Source organism: Montipora foliosa, chromosome 1, assembly GCF_036669935.1.
Source record: "Montipora foliosa isolate CH-2021 chromosome 1, ASM3666993v2, whole genome shotgun sequence".
In the NCBI taxonomy this organism is placed as follows: domain Eukaryota; kingdom Metazoa; phylum Cnidaria; class Anthozoa; order Scleractinia; family Acroporidae; genus Montipora; species Montipora foliosa.
Genome location: NC_090869.1, coordinates 55,150,519 through 55,170,518, shown reverse-complemented (window position 1 = coordinate 55,170,518; position 20,000 = coordinate 55,150,519). Strand labels below are relative to the sequence as shown.

At 37.5% G+C, this 20,000-nt stretch overlaps 1 protein-coding gene across 6 annotated transcripts in view; it reads right to left on the bottom strand.

Annotated features, from left to right (window-relative positions):
* LOC138001568 (uncharacterized) overlaps positions 1-15,095 on the bottom strand; it is a 62,396-nt gene extending 47,301 nt beyond the window's left edge. For 4 of the 6 annotated variants that reach the window (XM_068848145.1, XM_068848148.1, XM_068848149.1 and 1 more), the window contains exons 1-3: positions 14,955-15,063; positions 13,065-13,117; positions 3,332-3,716 (exon numbers count right to left, since the gene is read on the bottom strand). In XM_068848145.1, the coding sequence (XP_068704246.1) occupies positions 3,332-3,692 (361 nt within the window). In that variant the 5' untranslated portion in view covers positions 3,693-3,716; positions 13,065-13,117; positions 14,955-15,063. Of the gene's footprint in view, positions 1-3,331; positions 3,717-7,726; positions 8,066-13,064; positions 13,118-13,554; positions 13,610-14,954 lie in introns of those variants that run through there. The other 2 variants (XM_068848146.1, XM_068848147.1) reach the window with 2 other exon arrangements.
* Positions 15,096-20,000: the final 4,905 nt, after the last annotated feature.

Sequence of the window (20,000 nt, the reverse complement as noted above, 5' to 3'; positions counted from 1 at the left end):
CGTTCTTCCTGCCATGTTGTTGTTGTTCACTTCACATGTGAGATGTGTTCTATGTCGTATTCAAGTCGCCGTTAAGCGGCACTAAGTTGTTAACTCAAGCTCTGAAATAAATGTTTTTTTTCATCTTGCGAATAACAACAAAGTCTGGTTTTGTTGAAACTCCTCGGAACGCCAGGTGTGCGTACGAGGCAGCCACAGGTGGAGCAAATTATTAAAAAGCACGCACATAAAGAGGTACATAAAAAAGTGAAAGACATAACAAATTTCAAAAAGTCGAATGTGTCGTCAGGTGTCATCAAGAACAAAGATGGGAAGCTTTGCTACAAGAAAGAGAACATATTATCACGGAGAGATGGATTGAATACTTAATTTGTATGTGAATTGTTTGATGACGCAGATAGACTGGACACAATACAATGTAGATGAAAGTATTTTGAAGAATGAAGTGGAAGATCCTCCATTATATTGATGTCTGAACTGGAATGTGCTATAAAAGAGATGAAAGAAGGAAAAGCGACTGGACAAAATGGCGTGGTAATCGAAATGATAAAGCACATGGGAGAAAAAGGCAAACAATTTAAGCTTTTGAAGTTGCTGACCAAGATTTACACAACAGCTACAGCTGTAGGTCACTTACCAGAGGACTTTGTGAAATCAGCTTTCATTAGTGTTCTGATAAAGCCGAAGGCCACTGATGCAAAGACCATAGAACAATAAGACTTATGGCTCATGCCGTAAAATTGCTGCTGAAACAGAAATAGTAGACGTGCAGTTTGGGTATAGAAAACTTTAAGGTACCCACGTGAAGCCTTGAGTGAAGTGAGAGAAATTGATACAATGTACAAGTTCAAAAAGGTAATCTATTTGAGCTTCAACAAGAAAGCATTTGACAAAGTGTGATTTTATCGGCAAGACATGGACATGTCATGAGACAAAATGAGTTGCTAAGAGTAATCATGGAAGGAAAAGTTGATGGAACAAAAGCAAGAGGACGACAGAGAAAAATGTATTTAGATGATAATTGCCCATGGACCAATCAGAAAAAAAAAAAATGTTATTGGGAAGTGTAAGGACGGAGAAAGTACCACATGACCTCCTACCGGACGTATACAAAACATGGACTACCCCTGTGGAACACCCCTTATTTTGTAAAGTTACAAGCAGGAAAATTTTTAGACAATTTAAGCAGGAGCCCATAACCAGGGGCGAACAACTTCCATATTATAATTAAGCCTCTGTCAAAGCAGTTTTGCAGACCAATCTATTTTTAGTCAACCTTTTCCACAAGAAACAATTAAGAGAGTTGGCATTCGGTGACGCTATGACGTCAATAAATCGCGGACTGTGAAAACGTCGCACCTAGGCACGGGCTACTGATTTAAGCAATTGTCTCTTATAGACACCTACACCACCTATTGTAATATATTGTTGACCAAGTGCTTCTCTAGTGGATTTTTAGGGTCAATGAACAACACTTTGTGGGGAACTTTGCCAGACTGCTTTTGCACATATACCTACATGCTACATGATATGTACATGCAATCCTCGCCTGTGCACGAAGATCTCGCACAATAGGGCCCTATGTGGTTAATTAAGAAAAAAACAACTGATGAAATATTTCTTCAGCCGTTACAGGAAATTACGGTTTATCGTCCTTATCCATGAAGACTAGAGAGTCTAAACATTTGCAGATGTCATTACAAAGGCAGCATTTTCTCCTCAGTTATTGTAAGACCCTGAGTGTTGGTCCGGCCAGGATTTTGATCCCACGACCTCCCACACAGTAGTCCAATGCTCAACTAGCGTGGTATTAAAGACAGGGCAGGCCAAAAAGGCATACTAAGGCCCCAAGAGGACGACATATGCAAAACTGTTACATGACTTGCTCCCAACTGAGTGGCTTCGTAGTTCATGAACAGTTGGTAGAGCATTGCACCGGCATTGCAGAGGTCATGTGCTCAAATCCCGTTGAAGCTTCCTGAATTTTTTTTGTCTCTGAAAGAGACGATAATAATTATTCTTGCCTAATTTGTCCAGATAAGTGTCAGGATGACTTCTCTTTCTCGTCTAAAGTTTTTTCTGCTTGAAACTGTACAAAAGGAGGTGTGGTCCACGGGGGTAGTCCATGGACCAGGTCCATGAAGGGGTCCATGAACTGGGTCCACAGTGGTAGTCCATGGACCTGGAGTCCATGTTTTGTATACATCCCCTCCTACCTCCCCAGGAGATGGAACTTTACATGATATGAACGTTGGTAGGCGATGCTGATCACTCAATGATGACTTGGCCATGAAAACTGTGCTTGCCGTTTTCTAGGCTTTGGAATGTTGCCTAACAGGCACCCTCTACAGTAGTTATGGAGCTTCAACTCAAAAGTTTTTGTGTGATTCAGCTCAAATTTGCAAGACTATTTTAATACAGTTTGATGTACAAAACAGTGTCAGCATTTTGCAATTTTTGGGCCCGTTATGATTTTATACCATATTTTGTCTAAATTCCGTGTCAAAAACACTATTTTCAACTTTGATGGAAGATACAGCTAATCAACATATAATAAATTGCCCAACACCATTTGGATGAAAATTTATCTCAAAACTGATTGCTTAAAAAATTAGAGAAAAATTGAAAATTCTTTAAATAGGACCACCTCCTAAGGACCACCTGTTTTTGCTTTGGGAACCCTAACATACATGTACAAAAAATACTTTTTGGGATTTAAAACTATGATGCAACTTTAAGAAAGGTTAACCAGCACATTTTGTAGTAAATTACTGTAAGCCCGTTGTGAGCATATGACTGTCTTGCAATTGTGCTCAGCATGGCATTGTTTGACAAAGTATAAAATTTATAGCTTCATGCTCTATCTTAAGTGAGTTACAATAAAATATTGATAGTGATGTCATTTGCCCCTGCAAAATCTGCGGGGATACAAAGTTGGTCGGTCATCTTGAGCCTGCATTAGTGCTGTACAGATGTTCCCCTACTTGTCAAATGCAATTAATCACAATGGCTCACTCTAAGAAGAAGACTAATTAAGTTTCTAATACCGTTAATTTTTTTTAAAATAATAATTTGTGATAACTTATCTGACCTAATATAATGTATTTGGGAAATAGAGTACAAACATCAGAACAATAATAATAATAATACTAATAATAAACCATTACTTGATACAGGAAGTACGGACTGTATTAAACAGCACTCAGAAAAAAAACAAAACAAAACTGTGAATTGATGTGACCATGTGATGAAGAATGGTGACTGTTCAAACCTTTTTGCCTCCAGTAAGACAGCAACAAACTAACTTAAAGATAAATTAAATGTTACTTACTGCTATCAGCCTGTGTCTTGCGTTTTGTCACTAAGTAAAGTCTTATCGAATTCATTCCAGGTGTCTTATATCTTTCAACAGTGAACCCTTCTTCACTGATTTTATGTAACTTGTTGCTTGCCAAATATGGTGTTTCCATATCTAAAAGTGTGCCATACTGACTGCTTGAATTAGGGAAAAAAAGTTCTTCGGCTTTCAACAGACATTCCTGATAAGTAGCAGTCCTCTTCATGTCAACTTTCCGCTTTCCTACCCCTCTGCCCTTCTTGATCTGAACATACTTGTACCCTTTGTAATGTTTCCAGCCAAATTCAACTTTCAAGGTACGCTTTTTCACTCTGTTACTTTCTTTTTTGTTCATCTTTCTTACTGCAGCACCATGAATCTACAAAATACAAGAACACAGCTATATAAAAGAACAGCAACAACAAAAAAGCTACATTAACAAGGGGTCTTTTATTATTGCAATCAGAGGATTTGTGACACAGTGATCCCATGACACAGATCAATCATCCTATATCATTCATTCAGCATGTGCATATAAATCAGTTCCACCCCCAAATAGGGAAAGCTAGTCGAGGCAGGCAGAGTTACAGTCAGCATAGTTCAAGTATAGTATTACAATAGATGATTACAGATAATGATATCATTTGAGCTAGATAAATTGAAAATAATAAATGAAATAGATTAATAATTAATTACACATAATAATAAATGAAAGTAAATAATTAGCAAGACAAATATTAATTAATCGATAAGGCAACATCACAAACTACACACAAAAATTATGGGAAATATAAAGTTATATAAATAATTACAACACATTTACAGAGGCAGGAAAAAAAACCTATATGAATTCTCAAAAACGAGGCCAGTTATATAGATACATTGCATACCGGTATTTTATAATTTAATTATAATCCTAGAGCAGTTGGAAGATTATTCAGAACTGTTGAAAAGAAAAAAGAAGGGGATGACAGGTAAAGTCAGTACAAATACATTTATTAATGTATAGCAATACATTAAATTACAGTACTTATAAAATGAATTTTGCATAGTTACACAATTAATTGCCTAATAATTTTTAAGGCACCCCTTTAATTTGGAAGGAAGAGATTATAGTTTCAGCAGTTACAGCAGCCAATGGGAGGCTATTCCATAACAGAAGAAAAACGAATAGCTTGAAAAGTTAGTTATAAGCAAAATAGCTTTAGTTAAGATTTGTTTGTTCTTCAATGCAATATTACGTGCTAGGATCAGCTTTGCCAAATTAAGCACTTGATAATATACATGCAAAAATTTCAGAATCTTGATATGGCTGAGAGCACATCAATTAATTCCAAACAGAATGCAGAAGAGTGAAATTAGTGCAATAAAGGTGACTTTTTGCGTGTATATTATCACATGGTCTTTCAATTCTCGTGCTATTTGGAATAAAGAAATAAGTCTTATACAAGCTCGGTGTACAATAGACTTTATAAGGGAAAATTAAATTTGAGCTTCTAAATTCTAAAATAAGCTGTAAATGTAGAAATAAACTTCAGTTACCTCTACTTGCAGTTGTTGTCGTCTTTTCTGTGCAATCGGAGGGCAAACTTATGTCAGTTTTAGACAGGTTTGTGGCTTTTGAATTTTTACGATGTCATTAGTTGTCATTTCCTCTCATAAAGAGAAGAAAGGCTGGTGACGCGAGGCGATCTAGTCCCACAAACTGCTCTCGCATCACACTGCAAAGGTCCAAACTGTCATAAAAACACCCCAGCCTTAAGGCCAAGTGTTTCAAATTGTCCAATGAGAGAGCAGAATGTAATATGATTGCCATTAACGGTCGTAGCCACACATCTAGCTGAGCGCATGGGAAGATTATAGAAAGCTAAACATTATTTGAAATTAATCCGCAAAACATCGCTGTGTGGTCCCGGAGTGGAGTTGATGTGAAAGGAAATTTATCTGGCCTTAAGGCTGTGGTGCTTTTATGGTGATTCGGAACATTGCACTGTGATGCAAGAGGAATTTGTGGGACGAGATTGCTAGGAGTCACCAGCCTTTCTTCTCTTTATGAGCGGAAATGACAAGTAACGACATCGTAAAAATTTGAAAGCCACAAACTTGTCTAAAACGAACACAGTTTTCCCTCTGATTGCACAGAAAAGACGAGGACAACTGTAGGTAGAGGTAAATGAAGTTTATTTCCACATTAACAGCTTATTTTAGCATTTATAAGCTCATACTTAATTTTCCCACACAAAGGTCTATAAATAATATTGTACACTGAGCTTGGGCTGCCTGTGACACAACATGAGAATTTTATACTATAAATCTCATTTGCAGAAATCTATATGCTTTCTTTTCACATATGAAAAAAGCCTATACAGCCCAAGCTCAGTGTACAATATTATTCATAGACTTTGTATGGGAAAATTAAGCATGAGCTTATAAAAAATTTGGCTCACAGCTCTTTCACGTGTAAATATAACCAATCAACAATAGTGTAAAGGCCTTTCCAAGCCAATCACTGGTGCTTCTCGCACAAATCATACATTGTTATTGAATCAGACGGTGACTAAATGAGACTTTATCCTATTTATTGATATCATACTTAGATTTAATTTTAAAAACTTTAATTTGTAAGTGCATTTTTCCGTTCAGCACTTTACTTCCTTGATTTACATGTATTGCAACATTTTCCATTGCTATATATTAAATTTGCATTTGGTTATATTGTTAGTGAGTTTTTATTTCTAATTTGTGCTCAGAAAACTATTTCAATGAAAATTCTTGTCTTATGTGTAATAGACAGCTCACGACATAGGAAGTGCTTTGTACAGGGTTGTATAGACAAGTTCATACTCTTGAGTCCATCATGGGTAATCAGGGCAAGACGGAGAGAAATTCAAAGGTTTGTGAGGAAGTTCAAATCAATGAAAAGTATTCATGATATGCAATTTTGGGTTTTTTATTTTCCAAACAGAAGATATGCGCTCAAAGGTGCGGCAGAATAAATTTGGAGAGAATGGCTATTGTAGAAATTATTTTATTAAACAGACTTTCTGCCATACACTTCCTGTAATTCCAAAGGCACAAAATTACAGCAAATGTATGGAGACACAAAAACCAATATTTAGGAATTCCAAAGAATGGATACCAAGTCTAGTTCATCTCAGTTAAGAACATGAACTTATTTGTTTGGTTTATGAAGTTGAAAGTCTATAATTATAATGTAGAGTCGTGTACAGTATATTTTGCTTTGAACTTCCATAAACCTTTGAATTTCCCACCGTGTTGCCTTGATTACCCATGACGCAATAGAGAGCATGAACTCGTCTATTCACTCAAAGACATTGTTTGTGTCAAAAGCCCTCGTTCGTTTGGGGTTTTGACACAAACAACTCGTGAATAAAACCCTGTACGTCGCACTTTCTATGACATAAAGTATATGTATTGAACTGTTTTGAATCAAAAAATAGAATACAATAAAGCCTGTGAAAGTTATTTGGTGTTCCGAATTGATGAGAGGAAAACTTTTTTCAACAAACGAATTTTATCTTCGAGTGCTGCGCTTATATACCGTCTCACTCGTGAGAGACTATCAGCACTCTAAGATAAAATTTGTGTCTCCACTTAGCCATATGTTACAAATATAAGATTGCATTAGTAAAACTGATGCACAAGGCTCACTGGGAAATCTGCCTTTGCCATTATGTGATAGTATAATCTGTAGACCAACATCGACATATCCATCTAGGACACCTGACTCTGTCTTTGTACCTTCAACCTTGCGAAATGAATTCCCAAAAAACTTGGAATTCCTAGGAATTCCCAACAATTCCAAGTCATGCAAATTAGGAAGACTTCACAATCTGGGAATTTTTGAGAATTTCTGAGATTGGATAACTATACTGCTGGGAATTACTGGGAATTCCTAGGAATTCCTAGGAATTCCCAACAATTCCAAGACAGAAGTAGACAACAAGGGGATTTTTTAAGATGTTTTGAGAATGATCAATAATAGACCACTGGGAAATATTGGGAATTATTGAGAATTCCAAGGCAAAGAGGTACAAAGGGTGGATGGACTTCAATAAGAAATTTACCATGACTTCATTCACATTCTGTACTACATCTAACTTAGACAAGTTTATTATCTACACACTGGAATGTGACATTAAGTTCTTAAACAACAACAAAAATAATTAATGGTCCTTACTCTCTAACCAATTAAAATATTTAAATGAAGACCAATATGAAAATCATGAGAAGAAAATTTAGTTCCATGTCAACACTTCTGTATTTTCACCAAATTTGATTATTCAACACAAGAGGAAATACACCTTCAGGACTCTTGTTAAATGCATTCCCAAATTATACACTGTCCCAAGTCCCAATAATATTTACCTTCTACCTTTGCCTCTGGGTTCGAACGCATTGACAGCAGCTTTGAAACCGCAGATTTTATTGGTTCAGTGCTTCGAAATCTGCATACTTCAGATGCAGACACCGCTATAATATTAGGAAGTGACAACCCGGTGGACAGAACGTAAGTGTCGATGTTTCCTCAAAAACGTTCGATGACAAATCAAACATTTAAAGCGGGTTCCATTTCATGAGTGAGCTTTTCATAATGTCTGTTGTCATCAATATATCCGACTGAATTTGGATCCATGGAATATAATCTGAATCGGCGAAGTTATTCGTGCGATCTTCGTGTGACTGTTCTTGCTTGTTTCTGCAATAATCCAGCGGATTCTCTTTTAATGTTGCATATATGAAGCATCTACCATTTGAGCCAATGACCTCGTGTTCGAAACAAAGAAGCCTTTTTCATTCGCTTTTCGCGCCCTTACTTGAATATCGTGGATCGATTTTTGTGGCTTTTACAATGAATTAAGATGGTTTTTATTGTTGTTCAATGGGAGAACGAGGATACTGTCAGTGCGGTGAATGAAAAGCAAGTTGTTGGCAATGGCAAGTTACAAGAAGGCACTCACGTGGAAATATCGACCGCTTCAAACAAAGGAAGGCTCGCCATTTACAAAGCAACAATTCTTAAAGTTTTTGGTAAGTATGTTTCATAATGTGAAAAATATCCATGCTTGTTAATGGTGAAAGTACTCAATATAACTCATTACTGTTAAAGTCAGGCGATTGTTGTTAAAAGGCATGGCATTGACAGCGCTGCATTCAGTGCGCGTTCACAGACGGTCATTTCATGTTGCGTGTCCATTGTTTGCTTTCTTTCACCTTCCACTTGTGATTTTGATCATTGAAACACTTGTAATAACTTGTATCATTTCCTTTCTTGAAAGCAAAGTTATTTCCCGTTAGATCCTAGGACTTAAAAGGCCGGTTATTTGAACAAAGTCTATATGATGCACCAGGTTTTCCACAAATCATTTTTATGACCTCCATAGCTTTCTTGGAATTAACTTACATACCTTTCCCACCTTTCGCTCTTTCCAATTCGGCCCGTTCATATTTGTCCCATGCATTTCACAGGCTAGTCACAATGCTACTGATAAATTAACGAGCTGAGCAAGTCATCTAGCCCGAAGCACTAATCAAAATGCTATTTGAATTTGAGGAAAATCAATGTGTGCCTGATTTAGCTAAAAATTAACAAAGATATCAATTACATCACTTATTGTAATTTACGTGCAGCTGCTCAAAGAAAGATTTGTTATGCCCACTAGGTGGCTCACTGGAATAACAAAGAGGGTGCTTTCAAACATATATCTTCTCTATACATTGTATGACATGTGTAACATGTGATTTCTTTGCTAATTGTACTTGATTATTGCTTCCTAAAAGTTTCTTTCCCCACAAAAACAGGTTAGCAAGATGTTTATTACTTATTATATTTGCTTCACATGGTTAACACTTTGACTTGTGCACTTACAGATAATTAAATCAGTTGATAAGATTAAATTTTTGGTAATAATTAAACCTAAATTAACATTTTTCTTTCAGACCCAGTTGCTTCAGATGGTGAGAAACACAACAAAGCCCCTTGAGGGATTGAAAGTATTACTTTTTCACCTCTTCACTCCAGATGAAGTGAGACAGTCATCCCTCAAGGGGTGAACAACTGTAACTGGAGGAGAAAATGTTGGCCTTCAGAAACAAAAATTGGACCTAATTTAATGTAAGTTCAAGATTCATATTAACAACCTACATGTCTTAATGCTTTTGGTCTCTTGATATTTTGTGTCCTAGTCGAGCCCAAAAGATCAGTAATTTCACTTCTTTTCTTTTTTCATTCTGGGTTCAACATGAAGACAAAACATTTAAAAAGCTCAAAAAAGTACATTATGTGAAGAAAAACATATCAAGGAATTTCTTCATATTTTCCAAGAGCTAATCTAAATATCAACTTTGAATAGATCTTATTCACGATGGCCGCCATGTTGGATTTGCTCTTATCATGCAAATTAGCTACACACTTCTGAGGGGGCAAACAACACAAGTCCGGGAGGTTATAACGAACATCTTAGCTACACAGATGATTTGTCTCACATTCATTGAATGTTCATTAGAAACTTGCAACTCTGTTATTGCTGTTTTCAATGTCCATAAAATAGAGGATGTAAGAAAATTTCATTACGTTTCTGGTCACGTTTATTGAAGAGAACTTTTACATTCTAATTATTTATCGGGAAAGAGTTGATTATATAAATGGAAATTTGATGATTATGACAAAATTATTAACAAAAATATTAAATTGTTAAGTAAATACATATGAAAATTTTATGAAGTTAATTTGACTGTACTAAAATACAACTACATGTATGCAAAATTGATTCATAGATCTTATTTAATTGTATTATGTTGGTATAAAAGTACCCATTTAATGAAAGTGCAATTTAATAGATATTACTTTTTGATTAAAATTTAATGATTTCAGAGGAATTATTGTTGTTCTTTTATATTCCTGTGTAGTATCAAATCTAATGTGAGCTCTGCAAGATTATTATAATATTTCTTGCTGAGTCAGCTACATGTAAGTTTTCCTAGGAATTCCTAGGAATTTTCGTCCAATTCAATTCCAGGGTAAAACAATTCCTAGGAATTTCTAGGAATTCTTAGGAATTATGCACGCTCACCAAGCAAGATTAGTAAAGCTTGGAATTCCTAGGAATTCCTAGGAATTCCAAGTTCCAATTACCGTGAAAATTCACACCTTTGTTCCTAGGAATTCGCAAGGGCGGGGCGGGCAGGACTAAGCTTCAACTCAAGATTTGTCCATTTCTCGATTAGATATAGAGGTGCGGCTCTATGGAATAACACATTGGCCAATGATTATTCAATTGTAGATGCGAGTTGTAAATCTTTATCAACCAAGTTGAAAGATAATGCAAGTTCCTTAAATCTTAATTTTTATGCTATGGCAATTTCCACTATAGATTTTAGTGACCATGATTATATATACTTTTAACTGTATCTTGCATATAGAATCATAATTGTTATTTACTTTTTAGCTCTCTTACACCCTAGGGATTTTTAGGTTAGGCGTATAATAGTACCGGTGTGTAATTCAAGGGAATCTCATCTTATTCATTCAAGCATCTTTTGTAAACACACGACGCCATAAGCTTTATAGCTTTAAACATTATCATGTTTAAATAAAGGTCTATCTATCTCTCCGTATCTATCTATCTATCTATCTATCTATCTCAGGAGCGTACCCAGGGGAGGGTTCCAAGGGTTCCCGAACCCCCCCTCTCACGCCAAGGAACCCCCCTCTCCTATTTTTAAAGGGAACCTCCACTAAAACAACAAAATAACTTTAAACCACAGAACATAATGTTTACAATTGGAATTGCTCAATCTTTTTCCAATGAAAGCGTTTGTATTCGAGAAAAATAAATTCCAAAAACGCTTATTTTGGCTTTCAAATTTCGCGGGCGCCGCCATCTTGAATAATTGTGACGTAACTTGGTTGCCCTATTGTTCCAGAACAATCGCTCTTTGTATCAGAACAATAAAGCAACCAAGTTACGTCACAATTATTCAAGATGGCGGCGCCCGCGAAATTTGAAAGCCAAAATAAGCGTTTTTGGAATTTATTTTCCTCGAATACAAACGCTTTCATTGGAAAAAGATTGAGCAATTCCAATTGTAAACATTATGCTCTGTAGTTTAAAGTTATTTTGTTGTTTTAGTGGAGGTTCCCTTTAACAGTGATTTTATCCCAACAAGAGTGTAATGGACTCTCGATTCCCGAAATTCTTCGTTTTGTTCCATGCTTAGCGTTTCACTTGCATTTTCGAAAACATGAGCAGAGTTGGGATTCCTGTGTAACACGATGCATGTGTGTGCAGAAATGCCCGCGAAATTAGTAGACCATCCATTGGTGTTGTTCGAGCTGGTGGTTTCCGTAACAATGTCCCAATTGCAAAAGATCGATGCATTCTTTTTACCACAAAGGTAGGCACAGCGAGAAATTTAGTGATAATGCGTAAGGAATTCGAATCAAGACATTTTTCCGGCCCTATTATATTGATGAAATTCCAATCCCAGAACATGCGATCGAGAGTTCTTTCCTAACATGCACACGTTGATCCGCATTTTGTGCACATTGCCGATAACGTCAGCTGAATGTGGCGCTCATTCCATACACTAAGAAGGTTAAATACATACCTGAGGTCGACCATGTCAAGTGAGCGAGAGTCTGGGCTGGCATTGATGAACATCAATTACCACCGAGACATAAACATCGAGGTAGTTATAAACACGTTCGCTCAACGGTAACCAAGGCGTCTTCTGTTTGCGTAGTGACGTCAATTTCAATTTTGAAAGTCTTGTATGAACGTGATGTAAGGATTGTAGACCAACTGTTTTCGTTGGAACCAATTTGGAACCCCGCCTCCTAGAATCCTGGCTACGCCCCTGTAGCTATCTATCTATCTATCTATGTAATATCCTCTACATTTCACCCTCCTGAATAACTGATTGCTCAAGTTCATGAATGCGAAGGAAATCCATGAACTAAGGAAACAAAGCAGTCCAGTATGATGTCCTTGGTCCACGAGATCCTTGGTCCGCAGCTTTTCCCAACATGATGTTATATTTCCTCGTTAACTAAAATACTTATTTATTTATTTATTTATTTATTTATTTATTTATTTATTTATTTATTTATTACAATTTCATGGCAAAATACAAAAACAAAACAAAAAAAAGAAAATTTAAAGAAAAATGCCATAAGGATAGTCCGTAAGAGAGTCAAAGACCCCATACTCAGACAGACCACCCGGCACCAAAAACAAATGTGTCCGATAATTTCTTGATTACTCTTCTCATCTTTCATATTACGAAATTTCGGCTTTCCTGCTATCGGTGATTGTGCGGAATTCAAGTTTGTTGACAGGTGCGTTAATTTTTCTTTCCAGAAAGTCTCTACTTTAGCGGCTCCGTAACTTAGATGGTCATGTTTACTTGGCTGGTGTAAAGACAAAACGCAACGGGAACACGCGTCTTTTTGCAGAACATATTTACAGATAAACTGATTTCTGCAGTTGGGAACGAATTTGCTGCAGGGTTTTCAAACTTCTTGCAAAATATCAACAATTTTCGCATTATAGGGCTCCTTGGTCCGCGACTTATACTACCTATGACCCCAGAGAACTTAAATCTCGCAAAGAAGACGAAGAAAACCTTCGACAAATCGAGAAGGTCTTTGCCTTAACTGAAAATTTCCAAAATCTTCTTTATAAAATGTTTACGAACGGGTTACCTTCTTTTGTACATCTAATGGAACGGAGCGCGCTTGTCTTGGGAGACGGTCAACTGAAAATAAAAGCAGATACTATACTCACAACGACATCCAATACGACTGTAACTGAGATATATCAAGGTTAATAAAGAAATAAATTTTCATGTTCGTTCAGAATTTAAAATTATCAGGTTTCACAGGTATTTTTTGGGAGCTGCTGACATGGACTGTGGACCAAGGACCCAATTTGCGGACGAAGGGCTCGCGATTACGTTCACCTTTTTTCGAATTACAAGAGAAATATTCCAGTTTCGAACTTGCCAATTTAATATCGAAACAACTTCAGGGAAAATTTCAGTTCGTGGCTTTTTGATTCAGGTAAGATATTCAAGATTATCCTTTTTTCTCGCGGACCACGGACACAATACTGTCTATGAACAGAATCGATTGTAAGTCCATCGAGCTTAAAAATTAAATTCAAACAGGAAAGAAAATACTTTTAGGTACTTACTTTAATAAACAGTAATGAACACTACACGTTACCAGGCCTTTATCTCGTGCTTGATCTGGAAATTCGAGTTGTAAAAATCCGAGATGAACAGTTTGCATTAGAAAATCTGAGTTGTTAATTTCAAGGTCAATGCAACTCGGATTCCAAAATTCTCGTGGCTTCCGCTTTCCACATATGGAAGCGATAAAATTGCAAAACATTAACGCAAGCCGATAGAAAATCGAGCAATTTCAGTTGTTAGTGGACAAAAATCTGGTACCAGAATAATTTTGTGTTTTACAGTTCTTTTCGCATTTCCTGAAAGCTAAAGATATAAATATTTGCCTGAAATAACACCGAAAACAATTCCTCATGGGAACGAGAAAAATTAAATTTCAACGTTCACAGAAATTGTGCAAACACAGGTAAAATTTCATCATCAGTTTCATTTCACCAGTACTTTAAAGTGTTTCTTACGAAGTTCAACAGTTGTTTTTGACGTTTGGTGTTGCTAGAAATGATTTTTTTTGAGAAGATATTTAAAACAGTCGTACAGAAGTTTGCAATACGATGTTTATAATCTTGGTATTAGGTTTTTGTCCACTTGTTACTCGAACTTCTAGTGAATTCCGTCTTAATATTCGTTTCCCCCGCAAAATGCATGAGAAAAATAGAGGAATCAATGTCGCTGCGGCTCATCGGACACTGTCAAAGACGGTCAAGATTTTGAGAAGGCGGCCACTCGATCGAACGGTGTAGGTAAAAATAAACTCGACAGACAACGCACGTGAAAACAGAAATTTGCATACTGACATTTACACGATCCCTTTGGACAGTGCCCGATCGATGAACCGAAGAGATCTTGATTCCCGCATTTTTCTCATGTATTTTGCGGGGAAACGGATATTAGTATTATGTCAAATGAATAAGGTAGATAAGGAGTACAAATTCCCATTTCGCAAACTACAATTTTCCATTTCGTTTCGTTTCGCAAACTACAGTAAGTGGATTATTTGTGCCTTTACAAATACACTCTTTCTCTTTTAGAAGAATATTGTTTCTCTGGCCCAGGCTGAATATTCCTATTGTTCTGTCAATTTTAGGCTGAGAATATTCTTGTAGTCATGTCTTTTACATTGTGCATATTTTTGTACTGCACAAATATATACATTATATGCACCGCTCATCATTAAACATTTGGCTATCGCTGGTGTAGAGTGTTTCGTTTGTTGGCTACTTTTGCCGTTTAGAGAAAGGAATAATTTCATACAGTTAAGTAAAAACATATCATTGTTTTGTATTTACAGAGTTTGAACGCACGAAATTATATTCTTTTCACAATTTCAGCCTCAGGTTTATTCTTTAAATATTCTTAAAATTCAAGGATAAAAATTGCATTCAAACATCAGAGAAATACTCACCTTTTAAACAGTAATGAACACTACACGTTAAGAGGCCTTTATCTCGTTCTTGATCTGGAAATTCTAGTTGTAAAAATCCGAGTTAATTTCGCGGTTTCCAAAAATTTTTGTGACTTGCATTTTCCATTTATGGAAGCGAAGCCATGTGGTCATCGGGTTGAATCACATGATTTTTCTCGTGCAACTTAATTTTGTAAGGCCCTTTCCGCACTAGCGACAAAATTGTTTAATTTGGCAAATTTGCGGTCTGTAACTGCGTTTTACAAGTGAGTATGGATTGTCCCGACTTGACATTTTTTGGCCGAAGCGAACAAATTTTCAGAGGCGCCGCGGACAAATTTTTGTCTTTGGGTGAAAACGGGCCAAAAATTGGTCAAATAAAACATAGAGGGATACAGTCACACAAACGTGTATTTTGACGTGTCACGGCCAGTCGCAATACATTCAACAAGACATGACAAGTACGTCGGTACATTTGAGTATGTTTCCGAAAGTACTCCTCGGGAATTCTTCGGTTCAAATCAAGACTAGTTAGGTCTTGAAAGGCTCCAGGCGTACGGATTGTATCTGCGAGCCCGGTGTCTGTTTCCTACAGTCTTGAATCGCACGCGTCATAACTTGATTTCAAAAAACAGCACATCATGACCAACATTCTTATCTGAATTTCAGCGAAATTTACGAGCAACAGGCGTGAAAAAAGTTGAAGTATTTTGGAATATATACTCCATTTTTGCGCCAAATGAAATGTTTGGCGCGCTTGTTGCAAAGTATTCACAGACTCGAATGATCGACAGATTTGTTGACCATTTGCGGTTTCACAGTTTCAGTGTGGATAACAAGTACGAAGACATTCGTTTTGCCCAGGACAATTCAAAATTTGTCTGCTAGTTCGGAAAGGCCCTTATAAATTTTTTCAAACACTACAAATTGCACTCGCTCGGTTTACTCGTGCTTATTTATTCCATAGTGCATAAATGCAACTAAAACTGAGATATTTAAAACAAAATGAAAAAAGCCAACGACGTTTCGGCGCTACGTTACGCCATTATCAAGTTAAAAAGTTAAAAAGTAAAAGGTGTAATACGAATATATAAAATGTGAAACAATCCGTATCATTCCTAAGGCAAGAAACATAGCAAGGAAAAAAATGCACGAAAGTGTCACGTTAACATTTTGGTACGAATAGAGTCGGCTCGCGTGTTAAGAGAAGCCAGGAACCAGAAAATACACACCGTGCCTTAAGCAGACCCATCTCTTTGTATTGCCTTTTAAAGATCAGCGATCAGCCGATCGCGTACGCAGATATCTATTCTCTGAAAGCTGTCACAAACGCTGAGTGTCAAGGAAAACAAGCCCCCAATGTGATTTGTGCGAGTTCACTGCCCGACGCTTTCCGACGCTTACATCAATGCATAAGTGTTTCCAAGCATTGTAATTGGTTGGTACTTGCGCTCCGACAAATCTAGTTTTCACTGGAGTCGGAAAAAAATGGGAACGTTCTGATTCTTCAGACTCCGATTCCGTCGAGCTTATGACTCCTCTTACGACGCCGAGACGCCGATCTTTGATTTTCACCAGGTCATAAGCGCTCTTACGACTCCGACTACGACTCCGACTCCGTAGCTAGTGAAGACCAGCCTTTGCGTTTAACCTCTTAATCAATTCATTTTCTAAATCTCTCCTGTTTCGTAACTCGAATTTTGCATTTAAAAAATCCAAATTCTAAATTTTGCGGAAATACAATTCGGATTTTCGGCTTGTCAACCGTTCACAAGGGTGAACGGTTGACCAACCGTGCCAAAAATTCGTTGTAAGCGAGCCTCGAAGGATTTGAAAATTTGAATATTTTTCGTTGTTTCTAAGCAATGGATGCACGCTGGTCCTTGAAACTTGGTAAAGGAGAAGTCAATTTATCCGTGTGGCCATCGCCGGAGTTTGAGCGTGACTGATGCCAGAGAAGTGTGATTTTATCGGCGAGATGTGAGGTAAGGTAGAAATTACTTTCCAGCCGAACTTTTATTTAGGTACGAGTGACAACCCGGAAATTTGAGAAGTCGCGTAAATCGCATTCAATCAGGCAAATGACCACACAAAAAGCGAGAAGTTCACCTCGACAATGAAGTACGACTTTTTTATTTAGAACTTTTGCGGGTAAATATCTTTTTCAGTTTGTTATCGAGTTTCTCATACAAATCCTTATATGTTTTTTTACCCTCCGAGTCTGGATTGCCTGTGGGTACGTTTTTCAATTTTGCATTAAAAAATCCGAGTTCGAAATGAATGCAACTCGGATTTTCGCAGACTACATATATATAGCGTAGTACGTACGAGGCCACTACATTTTGTCTTTTCAATTTTTTTGTCTCCCACGTCCATTACCTGCAATGAATTTGGAAAATCCTTGGTACAGCTTTAACTTTTCCATACGACTTCAGGTGTTCAGCAGTACAACACGTACCTATTTTGGCACAAGTTTCCAGCTTTCGGCGCGATTTCATCTTTTTGGTATGACTTTTCTGGGGCAAGTTCGTCTTTTCAGCACGAATCATTTTGGCACGATTTTTTTCGCAAGAATTCAACTTTTCGGTACAACGTTTTTGGCACAGTGCTCTTTTTTAACACGTTTTGCCCCTTACCGCTGACGCAGTGTCTAACGGTTGGATAAGGTTAAGGAGGATGTGAAGTGGTTATGGAAGACTCTAACTGAGTTATCGTCTTTAGTAAATTCAGTTTCTCAAGCTTTAAAAGCTATGTAACAATACAACTATCAATATAACGTCACTTTCAAGGACAGACAAACGCCGAGAGGGAGTAGAGTAAGGATACTGTTAATCTGTGCATTAAACTTTTCTCACGCTTGGGTCTCCGTGGCATAACATGTGATATCTACACTGCTCATAACAGAATGCGGTCTAACACTAACAACCTCCAGCCAATCATTTGCAAATTTGTCAGACGTCTGGTTAAGGATGAAACGTCAAAGAAACCTTAGGAACAGTGACCGTGAGCTTCCTGGAGATGTTATACATGTATTATGCCAACATTTAAAATCCAGAACGGCTACAAATATCACGCGGCTGGACGAAGATTTCGGCGGTAATGAATGAAACATCAAGACTCATAAAGTTAACCTCTATAGATGACCAAAGCAGCTTAACCTTTGCAGCAACTTCTCCAGATGAATAACTGTTTTTTTTATTTATTTAATTATTTTTAATTATATTTTTTCTTATCATGATATCTTCTTAAGTATTTATGTAAATTCGACTCTATTGTGGGCATTGTTAAGAGAGACTCTGGTAATCTAGACAAAAAAATTGGAAGCAAGCTAGAATTGCAGTATTGCGGCCAACACATAATTTCTGTTTATGGCCAGTTCAATAATCTACTATCTACGAAAATTGTAATTTTATATGTTATGCTCAAGGGTTCTTCGTTCTCTAGGGTCGGAGCAAGGCTGTGGAACAGACTGTCCCAAGCATGTTTGAAGACTGACCAATTACCAAAAGTAACTTTAAAAAATAGGCAAGCATTGCGTACGTGTGGTAGCACAGGTGACCCAAGCTCTGCGTTGTGTTTTGAATTTAGAGAGCTTGTATGGTGTGTTTTAGTCAATACAAATCAGAAGGTTTAATTAAACTTAGAAATCAGCACTAATGTTGCACTTACGTGTCTGTTAATTCTTTGTGATCGTTCTTTGGTAATGTGGTGTCATTCTGTCCGCTATTTCGCGAGATATCCTCAACCGAAGACCTATCTCTAAAAGAGGGAGAAGGTAGGAAACGCTCACCAGTCGATCGGCCAAGCCAACCTGAGAAATCGAGCCAAAAAATGTCGCCAAAATCCTTCAATCCGCCTCCATCTCGGCCAGCAACATGTTCGAATATTCTATCGAACATCTATTCAAGGAAATAGATCGCTATCCACTCTGTGAAGGAAAAGTTGCCACAAAATTTCAATTTCGTCTTCTGTCAGATCAGCCGTGCACCCAAACGGTAAATTGGTGACAAGTAACCAGTTTCTTAGTACAAATCTTTCCCTCCACCACTCCCCGGACTTGACATAATTCCTTCCGTGAAACCTCACGCTCCTCAAGGCCGGGGGTGGGTGGAGCGAAATATTTTTACCCAAGGGGGCGATGCCTTGTCACGTTGACAGCCTTGTTCCCAAGCCTTCACGCGCTGAATCGCAAAAATCGCGAGACTTGGGACCAGGCGCGATGGCGCAAGGCCTGGTCAAAAATGGAAAACTGGTCCCTGATCGGAGAGTTCTGGGGCGCGATCCATTCAACCAAAAATTCCGGACAGAACTTTCGAAATTTTCTCAAGCCAAATGGAACGGGACTTGGAACCGGTCTCGCTTCATTTCCCCTTCGGCCAGTTTTCGCGCCAAGATTCAAAATGTCAGATGTTAATTCATTGGTTGCAGGAGGATTTCGAGATTACAGAGAGGTACTGGTAACAAAAATGGTCACGGATAAAAAATGGCCATGGAACGGATATTTTCGATGAGACCCAGAGGAAGAATGAATAGTACCCCATAATGCATAGCGATTTCTTTCATATAATCAACTGAAATCGTGACCTAATCAGTAACTTCCAGCCACAACGCAGAGGTGAGCAGTGCTAAACACTACCATGTTGTGTTTAGAAATAGACCGGCTGATCTCTCATATACCAAGCTCTGAAATAGTTAAACATTGACAGCCAAGTACAGTAGAACCCCGGTAACTCGAACTCTAAAGGGAAACGAAAAACTGTTCGAGTTAGCGGGGTCGATTAAAATATTCAATTTTCCAGGTTAATAAGTAATACCTGAAGAGAGTGTAGTGTAACGTGAAGTGCTAGATTTCAATCCCAATGAACCATGTGAGCGTTAGCCCTAATGATGGAACTGGGCCCACAAAAGGACAGAGAAAAACTCTGACCAGGGTGGGAATTGAACCCACGACCTTCGGGTTAGATCTACACGACCAACGTTTATGTAAACGTAACCTTTCCTTGTACTTGTACATGTTAATTGCCGTGACTTTAACATCTTCAGTTC